This window comes from Prionailurus viverrinus, chromosome A2 (assembly GCF_022837055.1).
Source record: "Prionailurus viverrinus isolate Anna chromosome A2, UM_Priviv_1.0, whole genome shotgun sequence".
Taxonomy (NCBI): Eukaryota; Metazoa; Chordata; class Mammalia; order Carnivora; family Felidae; genus Prionailurus; species Prionailurus viverrinus.
In genome coordinates this window covers 120,892,231-120,918,191 of record NC_062562.1, presented here as the reverse complement: position 1 = coordinate 120,918,191, position 25,961 = coordinate 120,892,231, and the positions used below count along the sequence as shown (strand labels likewise).

At 42.0% G+C, this 25,961-nt stretch overlaps 1 protein-coding gene and 1 long non-coding RNA gene across 6 annotated transcripts in view; one reads left to right on the top strand and one right to left on the bottom strand.

Moving 5' to 3' along the window:
• Window positions 1-189: 189 nt before the first annotated feature.
• On the top strand, window positions 190-5,473 carry LOC125161278 (uncharacterized). Its single transcript, XR_007150524.1, has 4 exons — window positions 190-261; window positions 1,909-2,012; window positions 4,493-4,633; window positions 5,386-5,473. It is a non-coding gene; the product is annotated as an uncharacterized LOC125161278 (long non-coding RNA).
• Window positions 5,474-8,536: 3,063 nt separating this feature from the next.
• Window positions 8,537-25,961, bottom strand: part of CREB5 (cAMP responsive element binding protein 5) — a 417,870-nt gene continuing 400,445 nt past the window's right edge. For 3 of the 5 annotated variants that reach the window (XM_047850976.1, XM_047850977.1, XM_047850981.1), the window contains 4 exons: window positions 24,573-24,890; window positions 20,038-20,265; window positions 11,585-11,693; window positions 8,537-10,663 (listed from right to left, as the gene is read on the bottom strand). In XM_047850976.1, the coding sequence (XP_047706932.1) occupies window positions 10,500-10,663; window positions 11,585-11,693; window positions 20,038-20,265; window positions 24,573-24,890 (819 nt within the window). In that variant the 3' untranslated portion in view covers window positions 8,537-10,499. Of the gene's footprint in view, window positions 10,664-10,686; window positions 11,004-11,584; window positions 11,694-20,037; window positions 20,266-24,572; window positions 24,891-25,961 lie in introns of those variants that run through there. The other 2 variants (XM_047850978.1, XM_047850980.1) reach the window with 2 other exon arrangements.

Here is a 25,961-nt window from a genome sequence, read left to right as displayed (position 1 = left end):
GGACAGAGAGAGACAGAGCATGAATGGGGGAGGGGCAGAGAGAGAGGGAGACACAGAATCGGAAACAGGCTCCAGGCTCCGAGCCATCAGCCCAGAGCCCGACGTGGGGCTCGAACTCACGGACAGCGAGATCGTGACCTGGCTGAAGTCGGACGCTTAACCGACTGCGCCACCCAGGCGCCCCGAGACAAGAATGTTTCTTAACCCCACCCTGGAGACATTACGCTGACCTCCTTACAAACAGAAACACACTGGAATCAGGTATGGAGATTATATATATATATATATATATATAGTCATGATCTTTCTTGGAAAGTATAACTGTAATCAGTCAGGTTAAGCAAGAGCATGGGAAATCATGGTAAACATGACAAACTAAAATCTGTCTTACTCTTTTTGTTTAATGCTTATTTATTTGTGAAAGAGAAACAGAGTGTGAGTAGGGGAGGGTAGAGAGAGGGAGACACAGAATCTGAAGCAGGTTCCAGGCTCTGACCTGTCAGCATAGAGCCCGACGCGGGGCTCGAACTCACAGACCACAAGATCATGACCTGAGCCAAAGTGTGACGCTGATCTGACTGAGCCACCCAGGTGCCCCTTTCTCACTCTTTTTGATGGTTAATTTTTATATTTTGGATATTATGGCTTACAAACTGAGCCATAATATCCAGAAAATTTCTTAGCTTTGTAAAATTAGTTTTATCTAATCTTTAATGAATATTTTGTTTCAAGCTTTCAATAAAACAGTAACTCATCAACCATTCATTCATTCAATCAACATTTGTTGACATCTACTCTATGCCCAACTTTGCATTAATCTCACTTTACTTTTTCCTCTTGGTATGTCTTAAGGGTAAATGACTACATTTCTACAGATTGTTTTAAAAATAACTACTTCCCTTTGAAATCATCTTCGCACTTCCTTTTTGGAAAGCCAGTTTTGCCCCTAGAAGTAAGAGCTTTCAATACATATAGCCCTGCTTCCCTAGACATAGTTGATTGTACTAGGATTAAATGCCTGACCCCATATGGTCAATCAGATTCTCTCTCCTGGGAAATTGGAATAGAAAGATGGAGACTGAATTGATGTTGGGTGTTTGAACTAGAAGACCAAAGATCTGCTGGAGGCTGAGGCTGTCATTTTGGAGGAGAAATGATGGGCCCACACAGAAACAATTAAGTGAGTGTACAAACCAATTTGCAGAGACAGAGAGAGAAAGGGAGGGAAAGACAAAAGCAGAATCAGGAATGATATGGCCCAAGAGACAGACAAGCCAGAGAGATTAGTTATTTAATGACTTTTCGGAGTTGTTGGGATAGTTGCTACAGTACCAGGAGGGACCCCATGAGCTACCTCTTAGGTCCTAACAAGAAATCCACCTTCGCTCAAGCCTCCTTAACAGGGTTTCTCTTTCTTTAAGTAGACTTACTCTAAGATTGATCCATATAAGCAAGCCAATTTAAGTAGAGAGTACTCATTTAATAAAACGTAAATGTAGTAACAGTAGATCATGGACTTATCAGTGTAAATACAATACAATCAAGCTTAGATACTCAGAACAATTTTCTTGCTGTAAGATTAGTAAGGAGTTAGAAATGTGTGGTGAAAATAAGATCTTCCTTTTTAATTCATTAAAAAAAAAAAAACCCCATGGGCAGATCTCTTTCTGAGAAAGAGCAAGTGACTTACAGGGGACCTTTTCTAGCCCATCGGGTCTATGTGGATTTATGGAAGATGGCTGACAATTGCTACGATTCAGCCTCCCACTGGTACAAAGAAATGTGATATAAGCAAAGACACAGTACCTGGCAACATAGTAAATGAAACTCAGTGGTTACTAAAAGATTCATGACTTAATTTTCAGGTTTAAATATGACCATTTCCAATATGATTATTATGTTTTTCAGGTCTACTATCTAGAAGACAATTTTTCAGATGTAATAATTTATCCATCCTTTCAGCCATTTTGAAAAGCCATCTCTGGTTGCCAAAAGAAGTGCTTCTAAAGTGTGTGAGTCTAAACCCAGATTCTGTATGTTTAAAATCAGTACTTTTTTTCTCTTTTGTGGCCTAATTTTCATGCTTGTTTTGATAAAATCCACATTACTGCCATGAGAACAGATCTCACCAAGTGTCTTGTTTTCAATTGCTTTAAAAGGGGGGGCTCATCGTGCTCCAGAGTCTTATGATCTCATAGTGAAGATACTTAGGTTCCAAACCACAAGGCAGGTTGTTTTGATAAAACCTTGTTTTTGTTGGATAAGAAAATACGTAATGCAAAATTAAAACGTGATCCAGCAACCAACCAATAACCAACCACAAGAGCAAGTATAAGAAAAAAGGATGTTATGAAGCTCTAGGGACAGAGGCATGAAACATAGAATGGAGATTAGAGCTGTCCATCTTCAAAGTATAAATGTGGGATCTTAACATTTTTTTTAAACCAATAGTAATGGCTTTGAAATTGCAAACACGGGTGGGATGGGCATTAGAAAGACTCTCTTGGGAACTATGAGTGTAGTGAGTGGTCTAAATGTAAATGTAACAGATGGGATTGCCATTAGAACAGCAATCATCCTCCCCACCCAAATTGTTTTTCTGTCCCAGTTTCCAATATCCTGGCAGGCTACGTGGAAGACGACACATCCGGGTTCTTGGTTTTAAAATATGACTGCTGTGGTCACAGGACCAAGTGGTTGGGTTGAAGTGTTCTGAGATCAAGAAAGAAGACAGAAAGTAAACAGAAGAGTATCCACCCAACAGGTGTTTATTGTGTGCCCATCGTGTAGGACTGCTCTAGATCTTGGGTCACAAGGGTGAACGAAACAAAATGCCCTTGTGCTTGCGGGGTTTACATTCTACTTAGAGGAGACAGACAATAAAAAACAACTACATAAAATTGACCAAAGTCTGTTAGATACTGGTAAATGCTACAGAAAATACAGTCTGTGCAAGGCAGGAGAGAATGAAGAGTGAGGGTGACATAATTTTATAGAGGATGGTCAGGAAAGGCTTAAGTAGTAGGGAGGCAGATGAGGAGGTGATGCTGATATTTGGGAGAAAACATTCTGCGTAGAGGGAATGAACAGCGTGTGAAAAGACTCTCAGGTGGATGGCTCAAGCGATGTTTGAGGAACTTCAAAAATATCAGTGGAACTGGAGAGGTGTGAGGGGGAAGAAAAATGGTAGGACATGGGCTCAGGGAATTAATGGAGGGGCAGGTCATGGAGGGCCTTTACAGAACTTAGTAGTAAGGAATTTGGCTTTTGCTTTGAACGAGGGGAGAAGTCCCTAAAGAATTTTGAGCAGTGGAGGGACATGGTCTGACTTCCATTTTCAAAGTTTCACTCTGGCTGCCAGTCAGGAGAGTATTGCAGGGATCCAGGTGAGAGGTGCTGGGAATTTGGACAGAGCTGTAATGGCAAATCCAACATGGATGGTTGGATTCTGGCCATGCCGATGGATCAGACATTGAATATAAGAGAAAGAGGAGAGTGACTAAAACATTAACGAAAGAAGTACAGGGAAAGAAAGTAGAAGGTTAGGAAGGGGGGCAGGGTTGATATCTGGAAGACATCGAAAGGGGCTAAGACTGTCCTTAGGACTTCTCTGGAAGCCAAGCAAAAAACTCCAGGAGTTGACTGCCTGAGTGGCCAGTATGTGCTTCTTGGTTCCTAGAAATCCTGAACGTGAATTTATGCTGGCCGTATTTCTTGATTATTAAAATCTGTTGACCCCCACGAGAAGTTGAGTCGTGTGGCCAACCCACTGGGAGTGTGTTAGACTGGTGGCCTCAGGTGGGAAGTTGGATGGAAGAGGCAGCGAGAGGGTAGTGGTGGTCTGCGAAGGAGAAAAGCTCACCTCCTTTTGTCCCTAGATAATCACGACCCCGAAAGAGTAAGCTTTGGTTTACAAGGCATGAATGAGACCACATGCAGAATAGATACCGTTATCCCCAAGCCCGAATTTCATCATACGAAAGTTACATGTGTTATTTGCATTTGAGTGCTTTATTATATTGGAATTGCAGTGATATTATTAACATTTGTACAAATGCACAAAATCTTGTCTCTTCTTGCTCCAAAGAGATGTAAAAATCTGACCTAGTTGAACAGTCTTAATGAACTCATTGTCCATTGATAACAATAAATGTGTTCACAATGCAACAAAAAGCTTAACATAAAATTGAACATATTAAATGCTGCAGCAAGTATTTACACGTATGTACCCCCAATTTTTTTTCTCCTTCCAGTAAGGAAGGTGGTTGCTTTACAAATAGACAGACAAACATAAATGCTTTGCTGTTTACAATTACAAACAACCCCCCCCCCAGTCCAGAACTTAAAGTGACAGCACCTTTTTTTTTTGGGACTTCCTTAATTAGCACTTTGCATAATGCTAGACTTTTTTTTTAAGTTCCATATTTTGGACAATATTTATGTTCCAATTATCCTAGAACATGGTGTTTGAACTGAGCCATTTTTTTTCCAGGCCTTTTCAGAAGATCCCAAACCCTATGTCCTCTCCAGGGAGAACATTTCAAGCTTATCATTTCTCCAAGACAAACCTCAAAGGCAGAACTCCTCTCTCCATGAGGCAGGTGTGATTTAGCAGAACATAGAAGAAAAGAGGGTGAGTAGGTCTTCTCTTCTACTGGCTGGCTGGTTAGGAGGGGTTCCTTCTCTGAAATGCCCTTCCCTACAGCACTGCTGATACCTTCCATGATCTCCTGTCCGTGACATTGGTATTCTAAGGAGACAACTAGAATCTAATGAGCTTTTTGTGCATAAGATTTTAATGATGTACTTAAAGCTAATTTATTCAGGTTCCACATTCTCAGTCCTGAGGCTAAAATGATTCTGTTTTTTAAAAAAAAATCCTAGAAAGTTCTATAGCATGAAACTCAATGTAAGAAATCCTAAATGCCCTAAGAAGAGCTTTCTACATCCTGGCTTCTAATGAGCTAAATATTGTAAGTTGGCTGAAATGTAATAGCTGATCATTACTGATTCCCCTCTGATGATAAGCTTGGAAAGGTATCAGAGTGTGCCACGTAAGAATATTAATCTTTTAACAAATGCTGGCAATTTGGCCTTACCCCCCCCCCCTTCAACTTGTGGTAAATAGTTTCTTTTTTTTAAAAATAGACAATTTATAAGGAAAAAAATATATAAACACTCTTTAAGCAATTTGGCTATAAGCATTACATCACTGAAAAACTCCACAAGAAATAGTAAAATATTTTGAGTTGGACATACACTTTTTCGTTTTCACAACATGATGAGCCTAGGGTTTTCTGTTCTGTTTTTTTTTTTTTTTCTTTGTTTTGGTATTGAATTTTACTTGGACGTTTATTGCTTCAGTGTCTTCTTGTCCTTTCTTAGATTATCATTGTAAAACAGAGGTGCTGTCCCTAATGACGTCACAAGGCAACATTGTATTTTTGAGACCTAGGAATGACACAGACAGGGCCACTGTTATTTCAGCAGCCTCAGAGAGACAATGGCTGGGACAACAGTCCACGTGCACCACGATGCACAAAAGAGTAAGTCTCCTGGCTCATTCAGGACACTTTGGTTTGGAGAATGAGATAGAAAATTCTTAAGTGTAGCTTAGCTGCTGCCTCACATCTGTTGCATAAGATAACATTAAAAAAAAAACAACAACAACATGCTATGAATAAAGGGGTAAAGAATATAAACTGGCTCTTCTTGGTATTTCCGTAGCAGGCTTCATGTAGGCTGATGTGAGGAACCCGACTTTACGCAAATGTACCTGGTACAAATATTCTGTAAAGTATTTTAAACGGTGCAGCTCAGAGCCTTAGGGGGAGGGGGTGGGGGAGCTGGAAAGTGGGGAGCAGAGGCAGGTTTAAGGGCTCGGAGGGGGTCTGAGGGAGAACAAGAGAAACAGAAAGGGATCGAGAAAGCTAAAGTGCAATTTTAAAATATAAATTATCTTAAAAGCAGAAGAGAGACTCTAAATTGCTACTGCTCGCAGAGGCACAGTTTTATTCAAATTTAAATGGGTTGTTTCCTTTTCCTTCTCAGATATACTGCATAATGGAACTTGAATGGCTTAAAGCTAGGGCCCATTGTTTGGCAAAGGGCAAAAAGAGCACGAAGGAAGCTGAATAGCGCAAGGCATTCTAGGAAATTGGGGTGGGGTGGAGAGAAGCAGAGATGAAGTTGTTTTTACACTTTTACAAGAAAGTTGTTCCAGTCGTGGTTACTGATTCCCTTTAGCTGAACTCCGCTTCCTAAAGGAAAGAGCTTACTTTAAACATTAAGAAAAAAATAAAAAAAAAAGAGAGAGAGAAAGAAATGTGAAAAACAACACTGTTTAGAACATAGATTAAAAAAATAACTCACAGAGCAATAACAAAATCCTTGAAATTTCTATGCACAGAGCTAAGCGAAACATTTCCACCAAATGATGGAGAAGAGCCGTTTGAAACCCTGAAAAATGAAGATATACACAAGTAGAGAAGTTTATTATGAACTAACACTTTAAAAACAAGTAGATCCTACGGAAGAATACTGTTCAAATGGAATGTTTTAAAATAACATTTATTAATAAATATCTTATAAAATTCTAAATTAATAGATTCCTGTTCAAATTTTGCTTTGGTCCTTGAATTCCACTGTATACACGCATACATACATATATATTTTCTTAGATGGTTTTTATTAACCAGAAAGAAGCACATTCTAATCCTAACTGGATGGCTAGTTTGAGAGCAGTTACCGATGCTTAAAACTCCCCAGCCAAAGGCTGGTCTTTCACCACAGCTGGTTTCAGATTTTAACGGCAAACTCAACTAAGACGCTAAAGTTTACTTAACGGGCAACAAAAACCGCCTGCACATTCACCGTTGACGCCCCTCTGTTCAGAACATGTGCTGCATTTGGTTCCTTTGACGGGATAGGCTCCAAAGAGCATCTGCTCCAAGTCAGTCACCCTGATTCTAACAGTTCGTGCGGTGATACCACGCAAACTGCTGTCTCCCACAGGCCGCGTTAACCACTGGGACTCGCACACGCTGACACGGAGGGAGGAGAGAGACGGGTGGGGGTATCGAAGGGAAAACATCAGCTCCACACAGGCTTTCAAATGAGTATGTTCGCCCATGGCCAGGGTTTCCCTATACCCGCCCTGGCATCGTGTTCTGGGAAATGTCTTCAGAAGGAACCCTTAAGATGTGGATGCCTCAATTTAGGGTCACCTGGTAGAAATGCCACCGGGTGCCCCTATCTAAGCTGCCACGTCCCATCACGTAAGGCAGGGGGAGCGTCGCAGAAATGTCCAGGTAGGCTGGCAGTGACTTCAAAGGCAGACGCTGCCAATATAAAAAAAAAAAACAACCCAAAACCAAAAACCAAAAAACGCAGGTGAATGAGGAGAGGCAGTGTTGCAGGATCCTTCCCTCCTCCGCATGGGTGCTCTGAAGGTCACTACAACGGATTTGTGAAGATATGGGTGCATGACCCATATCTAGATCGAATGGGAGAGGAGAATAGGGCAGCAAAAAGATGTTTTCCCACATTGGCAAAAAATGCAGGGCAAGGAGGGATTTTCAGGCAGACTGATTATTCTACGGTCTGGTGAAGGCTGGACCTTCTGGTGAAGTACTTCTGATAAGCCGAGTGTTGGATTTGACCAAGGAGCCTTTCTGTTCAGGGTTTCAAGAAGCCTTGACAACTAGCTGGCATCTTCCATTTACTGTATTTCCACACTGCTAATGAACATACCTAAAGGCCCCGAGCATAACAAGAAGACGGTTTATTCTAATTATACGTTGAGGCCCGTTTGCTAACGCGTGTGTGTGGTTGGTTTGCCTACTTAGCATAAAAAACAGACATAATTGAGCTCTATATAATGCACATCAGTCAAACTGTCAAGTTGCTGAATTAAGAAAACTCAGGCAAGTTCTTCACTACAGAGGCTTTCAGTTTAACAACTAAATATTCAATCAAGAGGCGGAGCAGAAGTAAAGTAAACCATAATTTTAGTGACAGCCCACTTTCTGGACATTCTGATATTACCAGTGGATTTTTAAAAAATCCATTTCGTTAAGTGCTATGCATGCAGTAAAGAAAAAAGTTATCGTTCACTTAAAGCAAGAAATAAAATAAAACTAAAAAAAATTTTTTTAATCCAAGCAAACATTTCAATGAGCTCTTTTTTTTTTCTTTTTCTTTTCTTTTTTTTTTTAGAGAGACACATAGACGGTCCTAGAAAGGAGTTTTGAAAAAATTAAATTTAATTTCAGAATAGAGATATATCTTAAATATTTCTTAGGAAGCCAGTTAGGTTCAACCATTCAGCGGTTAAGGCTGGGATTCAAAACAAAACAACTATGAATTCAGTATTTAAAATACTTAAAAAAAAGATATGTTTGTCTAAAATATAATAGAAAATCCTTTTAATTTGCATTTCTTTTTTCTCTTTCTTTTTAACATTTTTAAAAATTTTTTTTGGTTTTTTTTTTTTTTTTTTTTTTTTGGTGTGTGTGTGTGTGTGTGTGTGTGTGTTTTGTTTTGCTTTTGCTTTTGTTTTGATTTTTAGACCATATATCTAGTCATGAGTTTCCCTGGACACTCAAAACTTTCTTTTGAAAGCACTGCATACATGAAAAAAAAAAGGTTGATAAATACTGATTTAAAAAGTAAGTTATTAGATAAAACTGAAACTAGTTATAAAAATCATGCTTCACGACTCTCATATTTTCTTTTTTCTCCAAAATAGATTCTTATGCTACAGGGAGAGATAAACACATATACACACACCCACATCCACACATGTATCTTTCCCTTTTTTGAACTCTTATAAAAGCGACACCTTTTGTAAAATACTTTTAAATCCCATGAACACACACACACACACACACACACACACTCATGTTAGGACGTCAAGCATTCAAATGGAGATGAAACACCAGCACCTGTCTACACTGCTAGAGAGAAACATTAGCCCGTTACTTGTGAGATGTGATATTAGCACACATTAGCACAGTAGAATGGCTTGTTTCAAGGAGGCACAACCGTGGTTCGGGACTATCTGCTTTTTATAATGGGCAAGCTGATGAAAGTTGTTGAAAATATAAATCAGAATTATTCAGAAGAGTAGAGTAGCCATATCCACGGGATTCTTGCAGCAGCCAAAAAAGGCTTTGGCTGTTCTGGGGGCGGTGGGGGGAGGGAGGGGGGAGCTGAAAGCACCCCTACGGGAACATCAGGTTTTCTTTCTCTCTTTGTTCCTCCAGTAGAGCGTGTACTTTCACCCACCAGAATAGCAAAGCCAGTTCCATAGGCTTAAGAGAAAAAAATAATTAATAAATCTTAGTCTATCAGCAGCTGATGATTGACCATTGTAATCTGTGTAGTGAATAGAGCCCTTCTGAATTATTATATAGTCTATGGATTTTTAGCCTTATAGACAGGCCATATAAAGCCGGTTGTAATTCGAGGGTGTGATGTTACAGCCCACATCATAATTTGGACCTTCACAATCAAGGCTTATAGGCTCCCTTCCCTGGTGTCTCCACAGCTGGCATTCAACAGTGTTTCACCTATGGCTAAGCCACCTTTTATTTATTCTGATTATTAAAAACATTAAATCAGACACATTAAACCCCTCTTGCTTACCATTTTATAAAAAGCAAGAGATGAATGAACTCCAGCTGTGGGTCACAGGCAAGGGAAGCAATGGCTAGATCCGTATTTTTTTAGATTTACTTGTGGTTTTTTTTCCCTTTAGGCATTGTTTTCTTCTTTACCTGCAATGCTAAAGGTGGAAAAATAAAACAGAAGAAAGTAAAAATGAAGAGTACACAGGCGGCCCAGGAAAAAGTGGAAAAGGAGAGGGAGAGTGGAGAAAATTGGAGGGCGATTCAAGGAGGTGGACCAAGAGGAGGAGGAGAGGTGGGGAGATGCTTGGTGGTTTTATTTGGACATCAGTGGATCTCATCCTTTTTGTATAATAAGAGGAAGACAAATATGGAAAAGGCTCTGTGTTCATCTGGAATTCTGGCGACATCACAGCACAAACTCAACATGTGTTACGACATCATCAGACTCACCACCCAGTTACCTTGCATCCGTTTACGTGACATGTGGGCATGCCTCATTTTGGCTAAAAGCTGCGGTTTAACAAGATGCAATGTTTCAGGCAAAGGGTTGGACCGATAAGAATGAAACCATGTCTATATACAGAAGGAGTTCAGTTTATAAACAAGTTCACTGGTACCAGAAAATTGGAGAAAAGCACCAAAGCATTTCCCAAGCTGATAGATTAATTAATTGCATAACTCCCTTTTTTCTTATAGAACTAAGTATAAAAGACGACATTTCCATAATAACTATAAAAATGAAAGCCAGTCTCTGAAGGGCTGAGGAGTCTTCCAGGTCTGAGTTAATTCTAAAAATGCCCTTAAAGGAAAGGACGCATGATATGCGACAGCTCTTCTTGGAGGCAAGGTCTGACCCAGTGGTGGATTTTAAAGGATGGGATTCAGGTCTGTTCTGTGAGTGGTGAGCTGACTGAGGGTGGAGCTTCCCACCACCTCGCTCACTGCAGAGGAAGTGGTGACGGTATTATGTTGGATGACCTGGTGCTGAGAGCAAGCTGGGACGGGGCTGGCGGGAGGACTGCTCTCCGGACCTAGGAAAAAGCACACACACGCACACACCAATATAGCTCCTCTTGGGCGGACCTGTGGCCTACTCGGGAAAACATTACTAGATGTTTACCAGAAATGGAAGAGTTTCACACGTGTTCTCCTGGACGTTAATTTCAAAACTTTATTTTAAACTGTTGTCACCAGCTATGCCTTCCCACTTTATAGCTACAAGCAAAGCCATGCTTTCTACACCAGCAGAATGATTTCACGTGTTGGAGTCTTGGTGTGTGAACGTCCCCATTTTTGTATTTTCAAGTAGCCATCCGCATATCAAATGTGGAAACATACTCACATGTGGTGGGAGAATCTGTGTTGCTCAATCTAAAAAATTATTTGAAAATGAATTGACCTTCAGCCATGAATCCTTGCTCCTCCCACCATCCCCCACTCAACTAGCATTTAACTTCTTGACATTCCAGATGCAGAAACTGGGGTCTAGAGAAAGGGGTCCACTTTACTTATTGGAACACCGAGATAAGGTCACTCACTTTTCAGCCTAGCAGCTTATATACCTTACGGGATTGGATGTGATTCACCCAATGCCTGTACCCCAGCCCCTGGATTTCTCTGGAAGGCGGCTAGCCCACTGGTAGGTGGGCTCCAGCAAGTGATTTTTCTACTGGCTGCAGAATTGGAATGCGGTACAATTTTACAATGTGAAATGGCAGGGAAAGTCTAGCCAGAAATTATCAGGAGGGGCATGGTGATGGGCAGGGGTCAGAAAAGGGGGATGTCCCTGGTGCAACAGTCTGGCAGCCACTGAAGAATTCTAGTGTGATTTCTGCCGGGGTGTGCAATCTACACTTTACTTTTGCTCTTTCAATAAAATCCAGTGCAAAATTAGTGGCGAAAAAAAAAAAAACTGGACACCGAGAAAAGAAAAAAAAAAGTCAATGACTTACTTAGATATCCTTGTGATTCTTTCTGCATGGCTGTTATTGGACAGTCTTTATGTGTTAACAACAACTGTTTCAGCTGGGCCACCTCATTTTTCAACATGGACACTTCATTCTGGAAAGAGACATATCAAAGCCATGTTGGAAAGACCAGAGAATACAAGTCTCCATGCATTCTTAACGGTGATATTGGCAAACTTTCCTGTTGTGTCCAAAAGACACTGAGGATGATATTCAATGAGATTCGCCTGAAAACGTGTACCTTGCCTTTAACTTGGCCATCACATTTACCAGGGACTTTCTGAAAAGACCAGACTTGTAACTCAAGAGCTGAATCCTATTAAAAGTCCAGAGCACCCCCTTTAGGTGGCCAACTCTGGAGCCGGGTTACATGGGTGAGACTCTCCATTCCACACTTACTGGGGGACCCTAGGCAGGAAACATAAGCCAGCTGAGATTCAGCAATCTTGTATATAACTGGGGGAGGGGGGTGTAAAAAACCAATATAAAGTTTTTTGAGTTGTGAGGATTGAATGAGGTAATATATGTAAAACGCTCTGAATATTACCTAGCACAACACTAAGCAATCATTGAATTTAGCGAACCTAGCTGTTCATAATAATCATCTTCACACTGTCTGGTAAGCTCGGGCCAATATTCAGTATGAGAAGAGTGAATGTGACACATGCACTGGGAAGAACTGAGTGGCAGAATTAGTGGCTTCACATTGAAATGTCCTCAGAATAAGCCAACTCATCTACCATCAGATTTCCCAAAAGAATTTCCAAACAGGCTGTAGTTCAACAGAGCACATCCCTGCCGGATACCTGCTTAGTGGAAGGCATGGAAGCACATAGAACAAATTGTTGATCCTCTACTGGTGGGGTGAGGTCAGCCCAGGAAGGGAGGGGCAATGAAGTCTTGGCCATGATTAAATGAATGTGATTGGTTCATTAACTAGTTTGGCTAATTTCAGCCTATGAACTCTGCCATCAATATCAGGGTGTTACGGATTGCGTGTGTGTACGTGCGCTTGTTTCTTATTTACTTAGATAAGTGCCTCAAATCTCCGCTTTATGGAGTAGTTCACAAAGACAGATTCATGGCTTTGGAGAATAATGTGCTTGGCACCACTGTCTACAAATGTAGATGCAGAATAGATGGTTGATTCTAAGGTGCTTCCACTTGATAAAAGTAAATTGTAAACGTAGCACTATCTCAAATAAGCCATTTTACAGTTGTGATAAATAATACCCTCTCTCTGGCTAATGTTCGTCTGTGGCTTCCAGGCATTGTACTCCACATGTGGAGACTAAAACAAAACAAAACAAAACAAAACAAAAAAACCATGCACACAGAAAAGGGTGTTCTAACATTGCTGTCATTACGTTGCATCTACACTTTCAATATGAACTTGGCTTTCCGGGCACGTATTTATCACCTAAAAAAGTAAGTTTGGGATTCTAGAAGTTAATGTAAAGAAATTTTTTTTGAAACATGTTTTAAAGAATACCTCCCATTTCCAAATTCATTTGCAAAATACATTATAAGTAACCAAATGTTGAGTAACATAAGGAACAAAATAGTAAGACTCTCATCTACAAAAGCTTTTCTCTTTCTTCTCCAAATTTTACAAAATAAAAATGCCTGAGAAATTAGCATTAATGATGAATACATCACTTAAATGTGAAAATTGCATCTTCCACCTCTGAAGAAGTGTGGTTGGTAAAGGGGCCCGATCAAAGCCAAAAGTGACCCTTGTCAGTGGGATGGATAACTTTATTTAGAGGACAATTTATTTTAGCCTTAAGTACTAATTCTTTCCTCTCTTATTTTATGCCCATTTAAATTCAGACAGCCTTCCTTGCTTTTCCCAGATTCCCTTTGCTTAAAATAGCCTGTGTAAGAGAAAGTTACTTTTAGACCATTAAATAGAAGGCAACCCCTGGTTAAAAACCAACCAAACAAACAAAACAAAATGAAAAAAGGAGAAAAAGAAAACTAAGATGTGTGTGTGTGTGTGTGTGTGGTCTCAAAATGAAATGTCAGCTTATTCACATTTGGATTATAGACATAGCACTTTTCTAGAATCACAACTGCTAAGACACTTGTGTACCCTAAGGAGAAACTTTCAGCTGCAGTTAATGCAGACAATTGCTCGTAGAAAATGGAGTCAAGCTCCAATTGGTAGTAAATCCTGCCACACTTTTCTTCTGTGATCTAGGAAACAACAAATAAGGAAAGTATTTAGAACAAAACAACGGGCGCCTGGGTGGCTCAGCTGCTTAAGCGTCTGACTTCGGCTCAGGTCATGATCTCGCGGCTTGTGAGTTCGAGCGCCGCTTCGGGCTCTGTGCTGGCCGCTCAGAGCCTGGAAGCCTGCTTCGGATTCTGTGTCCCTCTCTCGCTCTGTGCCTACCCTGCTTGTGCTCTGTCCCTCAAAAATAAATAAATGTTAAAAAAAATATATAAAAAAAATGAAACAAGATTCTCTTGCTTTCTTACACTTCTAGAAGAAAAAAAAAAAAATCCCACCTGGTGGCCATCTTGGAGAGGTTGACCTTAGCCTCTGCTTCTTCCCCAGCTATGTCCTTCTCAGTCCCACCTTTTCTAGGCAGTGTTCGATCTCCCAGGCACAAAGTGTTCATTGCCCCTTCCTTAAAAAAACACTTTGAATTCCGTTCTTTGGGTTTCTACAATCACAAGGAGCTAACTGCCTACAATACTTGGCACACCCCAAATCATTTCACAATAAACCTTTTGCTTCCATGAGAGGCCACAATAAAACAGCACAGTGTATGTGGTGTCTTAGCCTCTAACCAAAGCCCCATACAAAATAGATAACTTAAGTGGCCCTCTTTGTCTATGAATAGCAAAGCACTTCATTAGTAAACTAATATGTCGTAAGTATAGAAACTGAGACCCTGGGAGGTTGAGGGTCGGTAAAAATGTAGGAACCTGAAGACTGCCATGATAACTGATCATCCTTTAAAGATAATAGGTGAATAATGACATATTTCTTCAAGCGATGTGTTAGCAATTATGTTATTTAGATAGGTTATGGTTGGAAAATGAACGCCAATTAATATTCTCCATAAAGAAGAAAAACCAGCCTCTTGTTTAGATCAGAAACACGTAATTACGGTGCTTATAAGGGCAAATTCAAAGTCTAATGGCCACAGAGGCACTAGAAATTCATGGGACAGCTTTCCAGCAGGAAAAAGAGTTCTCAACAGGGATTTCAGAATAATAGGGTTTGGCCTCCCAAACCGCTACACCAACCTACTGTAAAACAAGAAGGTTGAATTAGTTCTCTAGTTCCCTCCAGCAAAACAGTTGTTTAGCCTTTGAATGTTTCTGCTTTGCCTTCTGTTGAGAAAGCTAATTACCTAATAGTCTAATGAAGGGCTTGATCTTGATTTTTTTATTCATTAATTACTTTGGTATTGGCATCAGTATTAGTATTTGGTATTCTCAAATACGCTTATATTTCAGGTCTCATATTCCCTGAGGGAGACAGTTCTTGAACCTCCTGGGCTTCCAAGTCTTAGGGCAGATTCCAAAGCGATATCTACAGTTGCATTTTAGTGCAAAACTTCGTGTCCGTGGATGTGTCCATACTGTTGAGAGAGTCTGCAGCACCTTCATCAGATCCCAGAGGAAGGCTCTGGATTAAGAAAGGTTGACAATCACTGCCCTAGAGAAAGCAGCTTGAACCGTGTGCTGTCCACATGCATAATCATTGTAGAGTCTCCATACAGACTGATAGAGGAAATGCTAGACTATATTTTTAAACAAAAATCTTTTTCAATGGAACATAAATAGAATCACCTTGAATTCATTTTGGAAGAGAACCACCAGATAGCAAATGTTCCAGAACGCACAAAAGAAATAAAATGTTGCCTGCAGCGCTAGTAGGAAAATAAAAACCAGGCCTTCCGGAGGCAGTTTCTTACTCTGAATTACCTTGCTTTATGAATTGAGGCAAGTCACCAATTTTTTTTTTTTTACCCCTGTGCGGGTGACAAAAATCGTTCTAGGTCTTCACATAAAAGTACTTTGCTAAAGCAAAGTATGAATAATCAGTATCAATTCTCCTGCTGAAATCATCCCTTCATTTTTTCGAAGCGAGTTTGGGTTCGCTACGACTCTAAAGCAGTTGGCCGTTTAGAGAGGGCCTGGAAGAGGCTAGGGGCAGCTGGATTATCTGTTCTTTAACCCATAAGGTTGTCTGGGGATGAAAGAGAACCCCTATAGAGACATTCAATACCATAATAGCCTTTAAACAGGTACCCCAAGAAGTCCCTAATAGCTACATTTGCAGTTTGGGGCTTTGGGGATACCACTTTGTTAATATGATAAACCCAGAATGCTTTTTGGTGCAAGCAGTAGTCAGTGCCAAGAAAATAATTATCAAAATGGGCCCTACAGTAGAGCCCCTCCCCACTTTTTTTTTTTTTTTTTTTTTGGTAGATTAAGGCTGAGGCCAGGTTTGTTTCACTCTAAAACAAAGGACTTTCAATTTGTAAGGCAACAGTTCCCATCTGGCCTATTCTCTTGCCAAGTCCCAAACCTGGGCTCATGTGTCTAAAATTTCAGCAGCGACTGAGACCATGTGTCTTTGCACTAAAAAAGAAAAGCAATTATTTCCGTGGGTGACCAGATGATTTCCATATCATCTACCGCACACAAACAATCCACTGAGCACCACGGCAGTAGTTGATGAATTAATTCAGAGCTGATCTAAGCCACGCTGCCGGAGAAAAGAACGTGGGTTCCTTTCGCTTCAGAATTTTCTACAGTGAAAGACCCCAGAGCGGTGGGTCAGGTCAAGGGAAGACTTGCTTGGGTCATCATCCAACCACTTGCTGATTCTGACTTTTGGGAAGACGCCTCCTGTTTCTCCCCACATAACATGTCAGATAGGGCAGTTTCGAATACTTCCCTCAAATCTTATACCTGTGTTGACCTCTTGGGTACAAATTTGTTGTGAGACACGGAAATTGAAGTCTGGGAGTTTGATTTTGTTTTCTTAGGTCTGATTTTTCCAATCTGAAACTCTGCAGCCCAACCAGAAGGTTCTATGCTGGAAAACAACTCAAAAGTGGCAGCGGGCCATCCGAGACCTTGGATATTCCGTTTGGCTGGAGTTTGTTTGCTTAGCACCTTCCATTTCTGTTTACTTAAAATTTGGCTCACTGGACCAGCCTCAAGAGAGACACCTTTTTCTTTTGACAAAGGTCCAGCAAGACAAGACGGAAAGGGTCATTCAAAGGTAGCAGAATCTGCATATCCTCTCCAGCATCACAAGGCAAGATGTGGAGTGCTTTGCGTCACAGAAAACACGGCATGGCTGTGGAAGCTAAGCAGTGGTTGGAAAACACCGATAATTTAGTTTTTTCAGAGACTGTCCCTTCCTTGGGCGCTGCGTTAACAACCAGAAATATCGGTGCCTGTTGATTGGCCCAAACAGAACTTTTTTTTCCTGGTTTTCAGGGGCTAGAATGCTAGTATCTTTTTCTTCTTTTGCCAGTATGGTTGTACATGGTGCAAATTCATGGAGTAGGGTCTCGTAAAGGGGAAATTTACCTTATGTCTTTTGTAAAAGCAGTAATATACAGGCGTATGCCAAGTCATGAACATATCTGACCGCAAAGGAAAACCAGCATCTTCACTTTTCCAGGATCTCTGCTATTCTCTCCCCCCTTCTCTCTCTCTCTCTCTCTCTCTCTCTCTCTCTCTCTGTTTTCAAGCTCCAGGACCACAGTCAGTATGCCCAAGTAATTCTGCAAGGGCTCATTTTTGTTAAAACTGATTTAAACATTTGTTGGCAGTGTTATGTGCCAGCTGGCTGTTCATGGCTCCTTCGTCTAAGGCAGTGGTTCTCAATCCCTGGGTGATTTTGCCCCCACAGGGGATATCGGACAACGTATGGAGACTTTTTGGTTGTCACAACTTGGGGTGAGGTAGAGGATGCTACTCATATTGAGTGGGTAGAGGTCAAGGGTACTGCTAAATACCTGCGAGGAACAGAATACAACAAAGAACTATCAAGTCGCAAATCGAATAGTGCCAAGACTGAGGAATCATGCCCGTTTTCATGGTCCTCTTGCAAACCTCAGAACTGGTAGCAAATTCCAGGGATTCCCACACCTCCGCCATTGCAGAACCACTGGCTGGAACATTTGCCAGGCCCGCATGCACCAGAATTTTTATTTACTCAACATGTTTGTACAAATTAACTCCTTATTTAATAATTTAGCCTCATCCTTACTAAGAGTATCTGTGAAATTGAAGGTTTGATGTCCTAATTACATTTTTTTCAACACACCTAAAAACAAACCCATGATTACCATGAATGTTAAAAGTGCTTGTCCATCTTCTACCTAGAAGCTTCTCACATACGACTGTGGCTGCTGGATTCTAGAACTACAGACTTTCAAGCTGGTGTAACTTGTGAGGTGTTGAGTCCAGCCATCCCACTGTGGCTTGACTCCCTTCAATCACATCCTTGCCAAGTGGTCAGGCTGCCAGTTCTTGGACACTCCAGAGGTGGGAAACTCGCTCATTGATTCAACAAGCGGATATTGAGAGCAGACACTCAGGAGCTCACCATGTTAGCTTGCCACTATACTAGAAATAGGGGGTAGAGAGCAGGGGGAGAGGGCAATATGGTAAGACACCAGCCCCCCACCTCATGCACATGCAGCTCTAAGCCACTGGGAAGAATTATTACTTTATTTCCCCCGCATCTGATGTGTATGTTTCCTATTTTCTTTCTCATGTCTATCACAAAAAAGGATGAGAAATTTAGGGGAAAATGTGAACATACATATGCAGTCCACATATCACCCAAACTTTCTTTATACATTTTCAATGTATACATTGGATGCTCCGAGGTCACTTCCGTTTAATGGCTTGAACACGCAAAAGCTTTGGGGATTTGGCACCTTATTGTTGGTTTCTAAGGATGCACAGAGAACCAGGTGGGGGAAGGTGAAAGTTACCTATGAACTATTAAGGTACAGAGTCTCCCCATCTGAGGCAATCTTTTCCCCCTTCCCTCCACTCTTCCGCCATTTTTTAGGCTCCTAGAAGCACTGGGCTATAATCCACAACTCTCACTGCTATCCCGGCACTGCTTGTCACATAATCTAGTAGGCCGCTCTCTTTCTGCTGGTGGAGAGGGCATTCCTTTTTGTGCGGAAACAGATACCCTGAACGCATCATCTGTACAGCATGAAGTCTGCTGGAGAAGCCCTGGGCACTAGAGTTCCCTCCCCTTCTCTCCCAGAAATGGCCTTGTTAGAAACCGTCCCCAGTTGAGCCACTCATGAAAAGCAAAAATCCTGTAAGATTCAAGACATGTCAAGTTTGAAAATGAGATGGGAACATGGCTTTTCCCATAGAGCAAAATAATAACCATAAATATTCCTTTCCTCCATTAAACAAAAAAACATAGATAATCTAGTGTAAGTCAAAGCAACCCCCTCACTGGTGAATATAGAGAACTGCCTTATAGTTGAAGATTTATTATGTGCTAGGCACTGGGAAAACTGCTTGGTAGACATTAGTTCACTTATTACTCCCAATGACTCCATGAGGTTATTCTTCCCATTTTATGGAGGAGGACACTGAGGGCCAGAGAGGTTAAGCACAGCTACTTGCTGAACAAGAGTGCGAACCTCCGTCTGACCAAAGCCTGTGCTCTTAGTTCTGTAACTCAGTTGGGCAGGTTCTCTCTCCTCAGAGCTTGATTTAAAACCGAATGGTTATTGGGGCGCCCGCGTGGCTCAGTCGGTTAAATGTCTGACTCTTGATTTTAGCTCAGGTCATGATCTCACGGTTTGTGAGTTCAAGCCCTGTATCAGGTTCTGCACTGACAGTGCTTAGGATTCTCATTCTCTCTCTCTCTCTCTCTCTCTCTCTCTCTCTCTCTCTCTCTCTCCCCCTCTCTCTGCCCTTCCCCTGCTTGTGCTCTATGTCTCTAAAAAAGAAATAAACTTTTAAAAAAAAATTTTAGGGGCGCCTGGGTGGCTCAGTTGGTTAAGCGTCCGACTTCAGCTCAGGTCACGATCTCCCGGTTCGTGAGTTCGAGCCCCGCTTCGGGCTCTGAGCTGATGGCTTGGAGCTTGGAGCCTGCTTCCGATTCTGTGTCTCCCTCTCTCTCTGCCCCTCCCCCGTTCATGCTCTGTCTCTCTCTGTCCCAAAAATAAATAAATGTTAAAAAAAAATTAAAAAAAAATTTTAAAAAACCATCATTAAAGAAAACCCAACTAAACGGTTACTTTGTTTTGTCCAGTGTCCCAGAATTAATAAAGCTTGAGGAGGAAGGCTGCAGTCGCTCTGTGAGCTAATGTGCGGTATTACTGCTTAGGTCAACAAGCGCCTGCTGGGGCAGGAAATGCCAACTGTACACAGGGCCTTTGAGTCCTGAGGAAAGAGACAGTGGCCTGCACCTGAAGCTGCATGTTTGTCTGGGTGAGTTCTTCTGCTTTCTTTTCCAGTGACATCACCCAGACCTTCCTCTTCTGTCTGCAGCGGGTGGCAGCGGCCCGGTTCCGTTCCAGAAATTTCCTCCGCCTCTCGTCGGGATCCTCATCCACCACCCTTCGCCGGCGCCCCCCTGTGGGCTGGGGCGGCTGTATTGTCTGGGTCGGCTGCATCTGTTGTGTCGCTGGTGAAACCTGTTGGGCATGAGAGGGAGGGGCGATGGGGAAAGAGAAGGAACACGCTGGGTGAGAGAAGAAACCCAAGCTGGTGTTGAAATGCAAAGCACAGAGTCGACTGCTTTAGCGAGCATATTGAACTTGTTTTCTAAGAACGAAGTAAACAGTGAAATCACGCTCGTGAAAAGAAAAAGCACTGTGGAACTATCTGCTGTGATATTTTGGCAAGACGTAGAAACGACTTGGGAGAGAGAGTTAAATAGATTTTTCCCTGACAGACATTTGGCTGAATCATGTCAGGGGAAACACTTTTTTTTCCCCTCTCCTTCAGATGTTAAACATGTCTTATTTAAGGTGTGTTTTAAAAGAGTAAAATGCCAATGCAGGGCTACAGGTGACAACAGAGAGGTCATGGTTATTGTCACCATATTGATGAGTCTTCTATCATCTGCAGAAAACTCCTTCCGGGCAAGTTGTGAGCTCCCTTCTTTCTCCTGGTGTTAAAACCGTGTTCCTAGAACTCACTGCTGGGACGTCACCACCGCTGCGACTCCCTATCAAAACAACCCTGTGAGTCCCAGAAAGCAGATGAAATCCTATTTTCACTATTTCAGAGCTCTCAATGCCAAGGCCTCGCTGGACTGGCAAACTCCAGATGGGTCCACCTGTTCCTTGGAGCTCTGCCTCAGACAGGCTTTTCCAGGTGACCGGAAGCAGGGCTTATGCAGTGGATGCCCAGAGCAGTGCTGAGCCCCAGCCGTCTGTGCATGAGGGACAGAAGGCTAAGAATCACATTGTAAGAGGCGCCTGGGTGGCGCAGTCGGTTAAGCGTCCGACTTCAGCCAGGTCACGATCTCGCGGTCCGGGAGTTCGAGCCCCGCGTCAGGCTCTGGGCTGATGGCTCAGAGCCTGGAGCCTGTTTCCGATTCTGTGTCTCCCTCTCTCTCTGCCCCTCCCCCGTTCATGCTCTGTCTCTCTCTGTCCCAAAAATAAATAAACGTTGAAAAAAAAAATTAAAAAAAAAAAAAAAGAATCACATTGTAAGAAAACCCTGGAAGTAGCAAAGCACTTCATTAAAAACTTTGACTATACTTATAGATTCCTCCTAAGATCTGCACGGGGCTCAGCAGTATCTGAAGTTTTGGAGACCTACTGCCCATACAGCTTCATTTTCCTTCACGAGGTAGACACACAGCACTGAGTGAAATTTCCACCACGGAGTCTTTATGTGTCTGGACACCTAATGCTTTCCCTAATGCAACCCACTCCTTCCCCCCTTTCTTCGTTCTCCATAAAGGGTGTTCCTCCCCCCGCCGCTCCCCCCCCCCCCCCCCCCCCCCCCGCCGCCCTTCTCATTCTCAGTCACTCAGGCTCACGGCTGTAATATCTATAAAGCTGTTTTACAAGAGACATTTAACCTATGGAAATAACATGCAAAAAAAGTTTTCAAGAGGAAGCGCAGCAATGTTTTCTACCACATTCCAGTTCTGCGATTGGAACCAACCTGAATGACTGTAATTGCGCTAATAAGGGCTACCGGTTGACATCAGCTGACCGCAAGTGATATATTTTCGCCTTAAACCTCTATCGAATCTTACATGAGGCACTGTAAAAGAATCGGGCTCACGGTTGAAGCTGGACTGCATCTCAGTAATTTTGTCTAACCCATAGACATTTTCTAAAAGTGCTTATCGGCGATCCCTTTCCTCCCAATCACAGAGAAATAACAACAAAAATTAACTGTCTAGGGTCTTACTCACCAGAGTGGCCGGTGAAGATGTAATCCTCGTTATTGGCAAAGGTTTAGCCTTGTCATTTCAGATGCTGACTGCTAAGCTAAGCTAACCTCAAAGCAAAGCATTAGGAAGGAACTCACAAACTTGGCTATTTTGACCTGCACCATTTCTTTTTTTTTTTTTTTTTTTTTTTTTTTTATGAATTCCCGATGTCTAATTGTCAGCCCTGGACAAGATTCTCAAGTAGGCCAAACTGGGTTTGAATCTCCACTGCCGAGACCTCTCATCTGGTCTTGTATTCTCCTACCCCAACTTCAACCAACCTTTATCTCCGACACTCTTCCTGTGCCTTTACCCAAAAGGGCGAGCCATGTGGTGGTTTTAGGCTCAGTCCAAGTTCAAGGTTTAAAGTGTAGTTTGGACAAGAGAAATTCCTGGTGACTGAGGCGTGACACCAGGACTCTGAAATCACATCTTTATATGCAAGAGAATCCTAAGGAGCCAAGAGAAATTGCAAATGCAACCCTGAGCCCAGAATTTACGTCCCTTCTAATTATTGTTGCTTATTTTCTTCTTAAATAGAATTCTGTTGGCGTAGATGCTCTGAAACTTTTCATAAAAAATGATGTATTGTTATTTCATAAAGACAAATTTATCCCAAGTCATATTAGAATCTCAGAGTCAGAAGGACCTTACTATACTTCTGTTCCTAATGCTCTAATAATCATACAATTGAGCAATATGACAAGATCTCAGTAAATCAGCCAAGTGAACACAATTTAAGAGTGGCATTTTGAGTACTGTCTAAATGACCTTGTTCAAATTTTAACACCACCAACCTGTACCCTTTCTCTTTAGTATGGGATTAAAAAGCAACTGTTTGTGCAGCTAATTATAATAGCAATGAACTAATTGCATATACAATTGGCCACTTACTGACTTGAAAGGGAGGGCAATTGGCTAATTGGTAATTAGCTAATGAATGGCTTTTATATTCAACTTGTTAAATATTGTCTGTTAAATATTAACTGTTAAACTTGTCTGTGAAGTAACTCGCCGACAAAGGCAACCAAAATGTAATGCTATAAAATATAAGTACACATTTATGTGAATTTATTTGCCTATCTTTGAACCTATAGTTTTCCTTCTCTCTTCTAATGTCTCTGTGCCGTACTATTGCATTTGACTAAAAAGGTGGTTTGGACAGCATTTGATTGCTAAACCACTTGTAAACGTCTATCATATTACTTCCGTTTGGAGTTAATCATGGCTAGTATGCTTTACAGACATTCTCTTAATACTCCTAGGGGTCTATGAGTTTCATCTATTATTACCCCATTTTGCAGATGGGACAACGGAGGCTTAGGGAGTTTAGCTGACTGACCAGAGTCACACAACATATAAGGTGAGGAAAGAAAGACAGATTTCTCACTCCAAAGCCAGCACTCTTCCTTGCTATATAGAATTCCTCTAACTACGTTTGCAAATGTAAGCTTACCTAATGAATAAGCTCATCTATTGAATAGATCAGAGAGTTGCTTGTGAATGACCCATTTTGCAGATGGCTGTCCGAGTTTGGTGTGTGTAAGAGGAGGGGGTTCAAGAGCTCAAAAACTGCCTAGTGTGAGGTCCAGAGGCAGACGATGGAAGAGACGGTGAATAAGTGTTATATTTGGCGAACCCAAGTTCCCAACACCACTCTGACCCAGCTGGTTAGAACCCGGCAGTGTGGAATGGGTGGAGGGGACTGACAAAGGTCATCCTGCTTGAAGATCCAAAGTGTCCAAGGCTAGCCATTCTCCTAGACATGCCCTTTGTCCACTTACCAAAACTTACCCGGGTACACGGACCCGCCTCTCTTCTTGGGCTGGGTGACATAATGTCTGCCTGGTCCCCCAACCCTCTTTCAGTTGAGTCTAAAAGCTGGCTTTCTTTCGAGCCACTTCTGGTGACTCTCCACCCCTGGGATTTGGCCTTTCTCTAGAACCAATCATCTACTGAGCTTGGCTCTCTGACTACTCCCTCCAACGCATTTCACATTAGGTGGGATGAGTCACCTCTCTTCATCATTTACACAGCACCTTATGCCCTAACATCCATTACCGAGCTTCTTTGTCTGGAATCGTTACTCTTTAGATTTTTAACACTTGGTGCTATTCGGAAGACTGTCCGTGGTATTTAACTTCCATTTGACACGTGACAAAATTGAGTGCCTATGTTCTAAAGCACTGCAGCCAAAACCATGGCCGGAATTAACTTATTTTTCTCATTCTCTATTCAAATCTTTCTTTACATGCTGAAATTCTTCCTAATCGTCCCATCAGTATCGCCTTTTTTAGAGTTAATTTCGTGACATGGGGTTCACATTTGCCCCCGGGGACCAGGCCTGATATTTACCATATTATTTCTAGAAACTATGGTCTGGGAAGGTCTTGCAGGTTATCATTACCTCCCAGGAAACGAACAGAGCTCCCCAGAGTGTCACACAGAGCACCCAAGCTCGTCACACAAGGTTGCTGCCAATGAGCCCCCGCGTTAGAGCTTGCACTGATAACAACAAGGGGGAAAGAGATCATGAAAAGGGTCTACCTGTGCTTGGTTGCCGGAGTGCAGGGGTGGGTGTGGCGAGGTCTGGTGATGTGCAGGGTGTGCGTGAAGGTGGGAGTGATGATGTGGGTGGTTCTGCTGGTGATGGGGTTGAGGGTGAGGATGGTGGGCTGGGTGCTGGTGCTGGTGCGGGTAGGGGTGATGGGCTGGCAGCGTCTGGTGCTGATGTGGGTGCGAGTGCATGTGATGGTGTGGCGTCTGGTCCTGCCGGGAGCCCATCATTTCCATCATGTGTCCCATGGTGTTCATATTCCCATTTGACATGGCAGCGGGGTGGTGAGTCAACGCGGCCTTCAACCTCTGAAACAGAACAAAACAAGAGGGGACAACTGAGGTCAGTCATGGACAGAATAGGAATTTTGAAACGATGACTCATATTTTCAATTCTATGATGCATCATGGTACTACTATTAACAATTTTTTATTGGCTGGCAGTATGGCTTATGGGAATTTCAAATTTTCATGTATATTGTATATGTCAGCTGTACACGTTAATTCAACTGTCACAGCAAATGAGGAGGACACCCTGTCAAGAGTTAGACAGTCTACCCAGAGGCATTTCCTACTGATTTCCCGCTATCGATTATTCATCGTATCCTATCGGCAGCTGAATGGAAGAGTAAACCAAATAAAACCAATCAATACAACAATGCCACCGAACCAAGGGCTCATCTGACAGGGCGCTGTGTTTTGTAAGGGTCACAAGAATAAGAGATTTCTTCCTCTCAAAATATTTCTCAAATACAAAGAGGAAACGATTTCAAATTTCAGAATATGGGAATGGTACGGAGCCCTTTTAGGGCTCCAAATGAAATTCATGATCTGTAACTTTTGACGGCAATATGCAGGTCTTCTCCATTTGTTACCATGATATTTCTCATAGTCCCTCCCGATCACCTAATTTTTCTCACACAGTAACTTTCTTCCGGTCTTTGGGAAAGACGGGAGGAAAGTGGAAACATTTGGAGTGTTGCATTCTATAGCTTCTTTGGTGGCCACATCAACAGTCGTATTTCTAACCCCAAAGCATTGTCCATTCACAAGCAAACAGTCATGTACACAAATAACGTCTACCTGAATCTAAAAGCAGGGATCAGCAAAATGCTTCTATAAAGAATCGGACAGTAAATATTTTCACCACCACATGCCTTACAGTCTTGGTTGCAGCTACTCAATTTTGCCCCCAAAGCAGCAACAGATGGTGTATAGAGGAGTGAGCATGCTGTGTTCTAATACAACTTATTGAGGGCGAGGAAGTTGAATTCCGTGTAATTTTCACATGCTATTCAACTTTTGACTTCTCATCATTTCAAAATGTAAAAACCATTTTTTAGCTCATGTGCTGTGCAAAATGAGGCACTGGGCCAGATT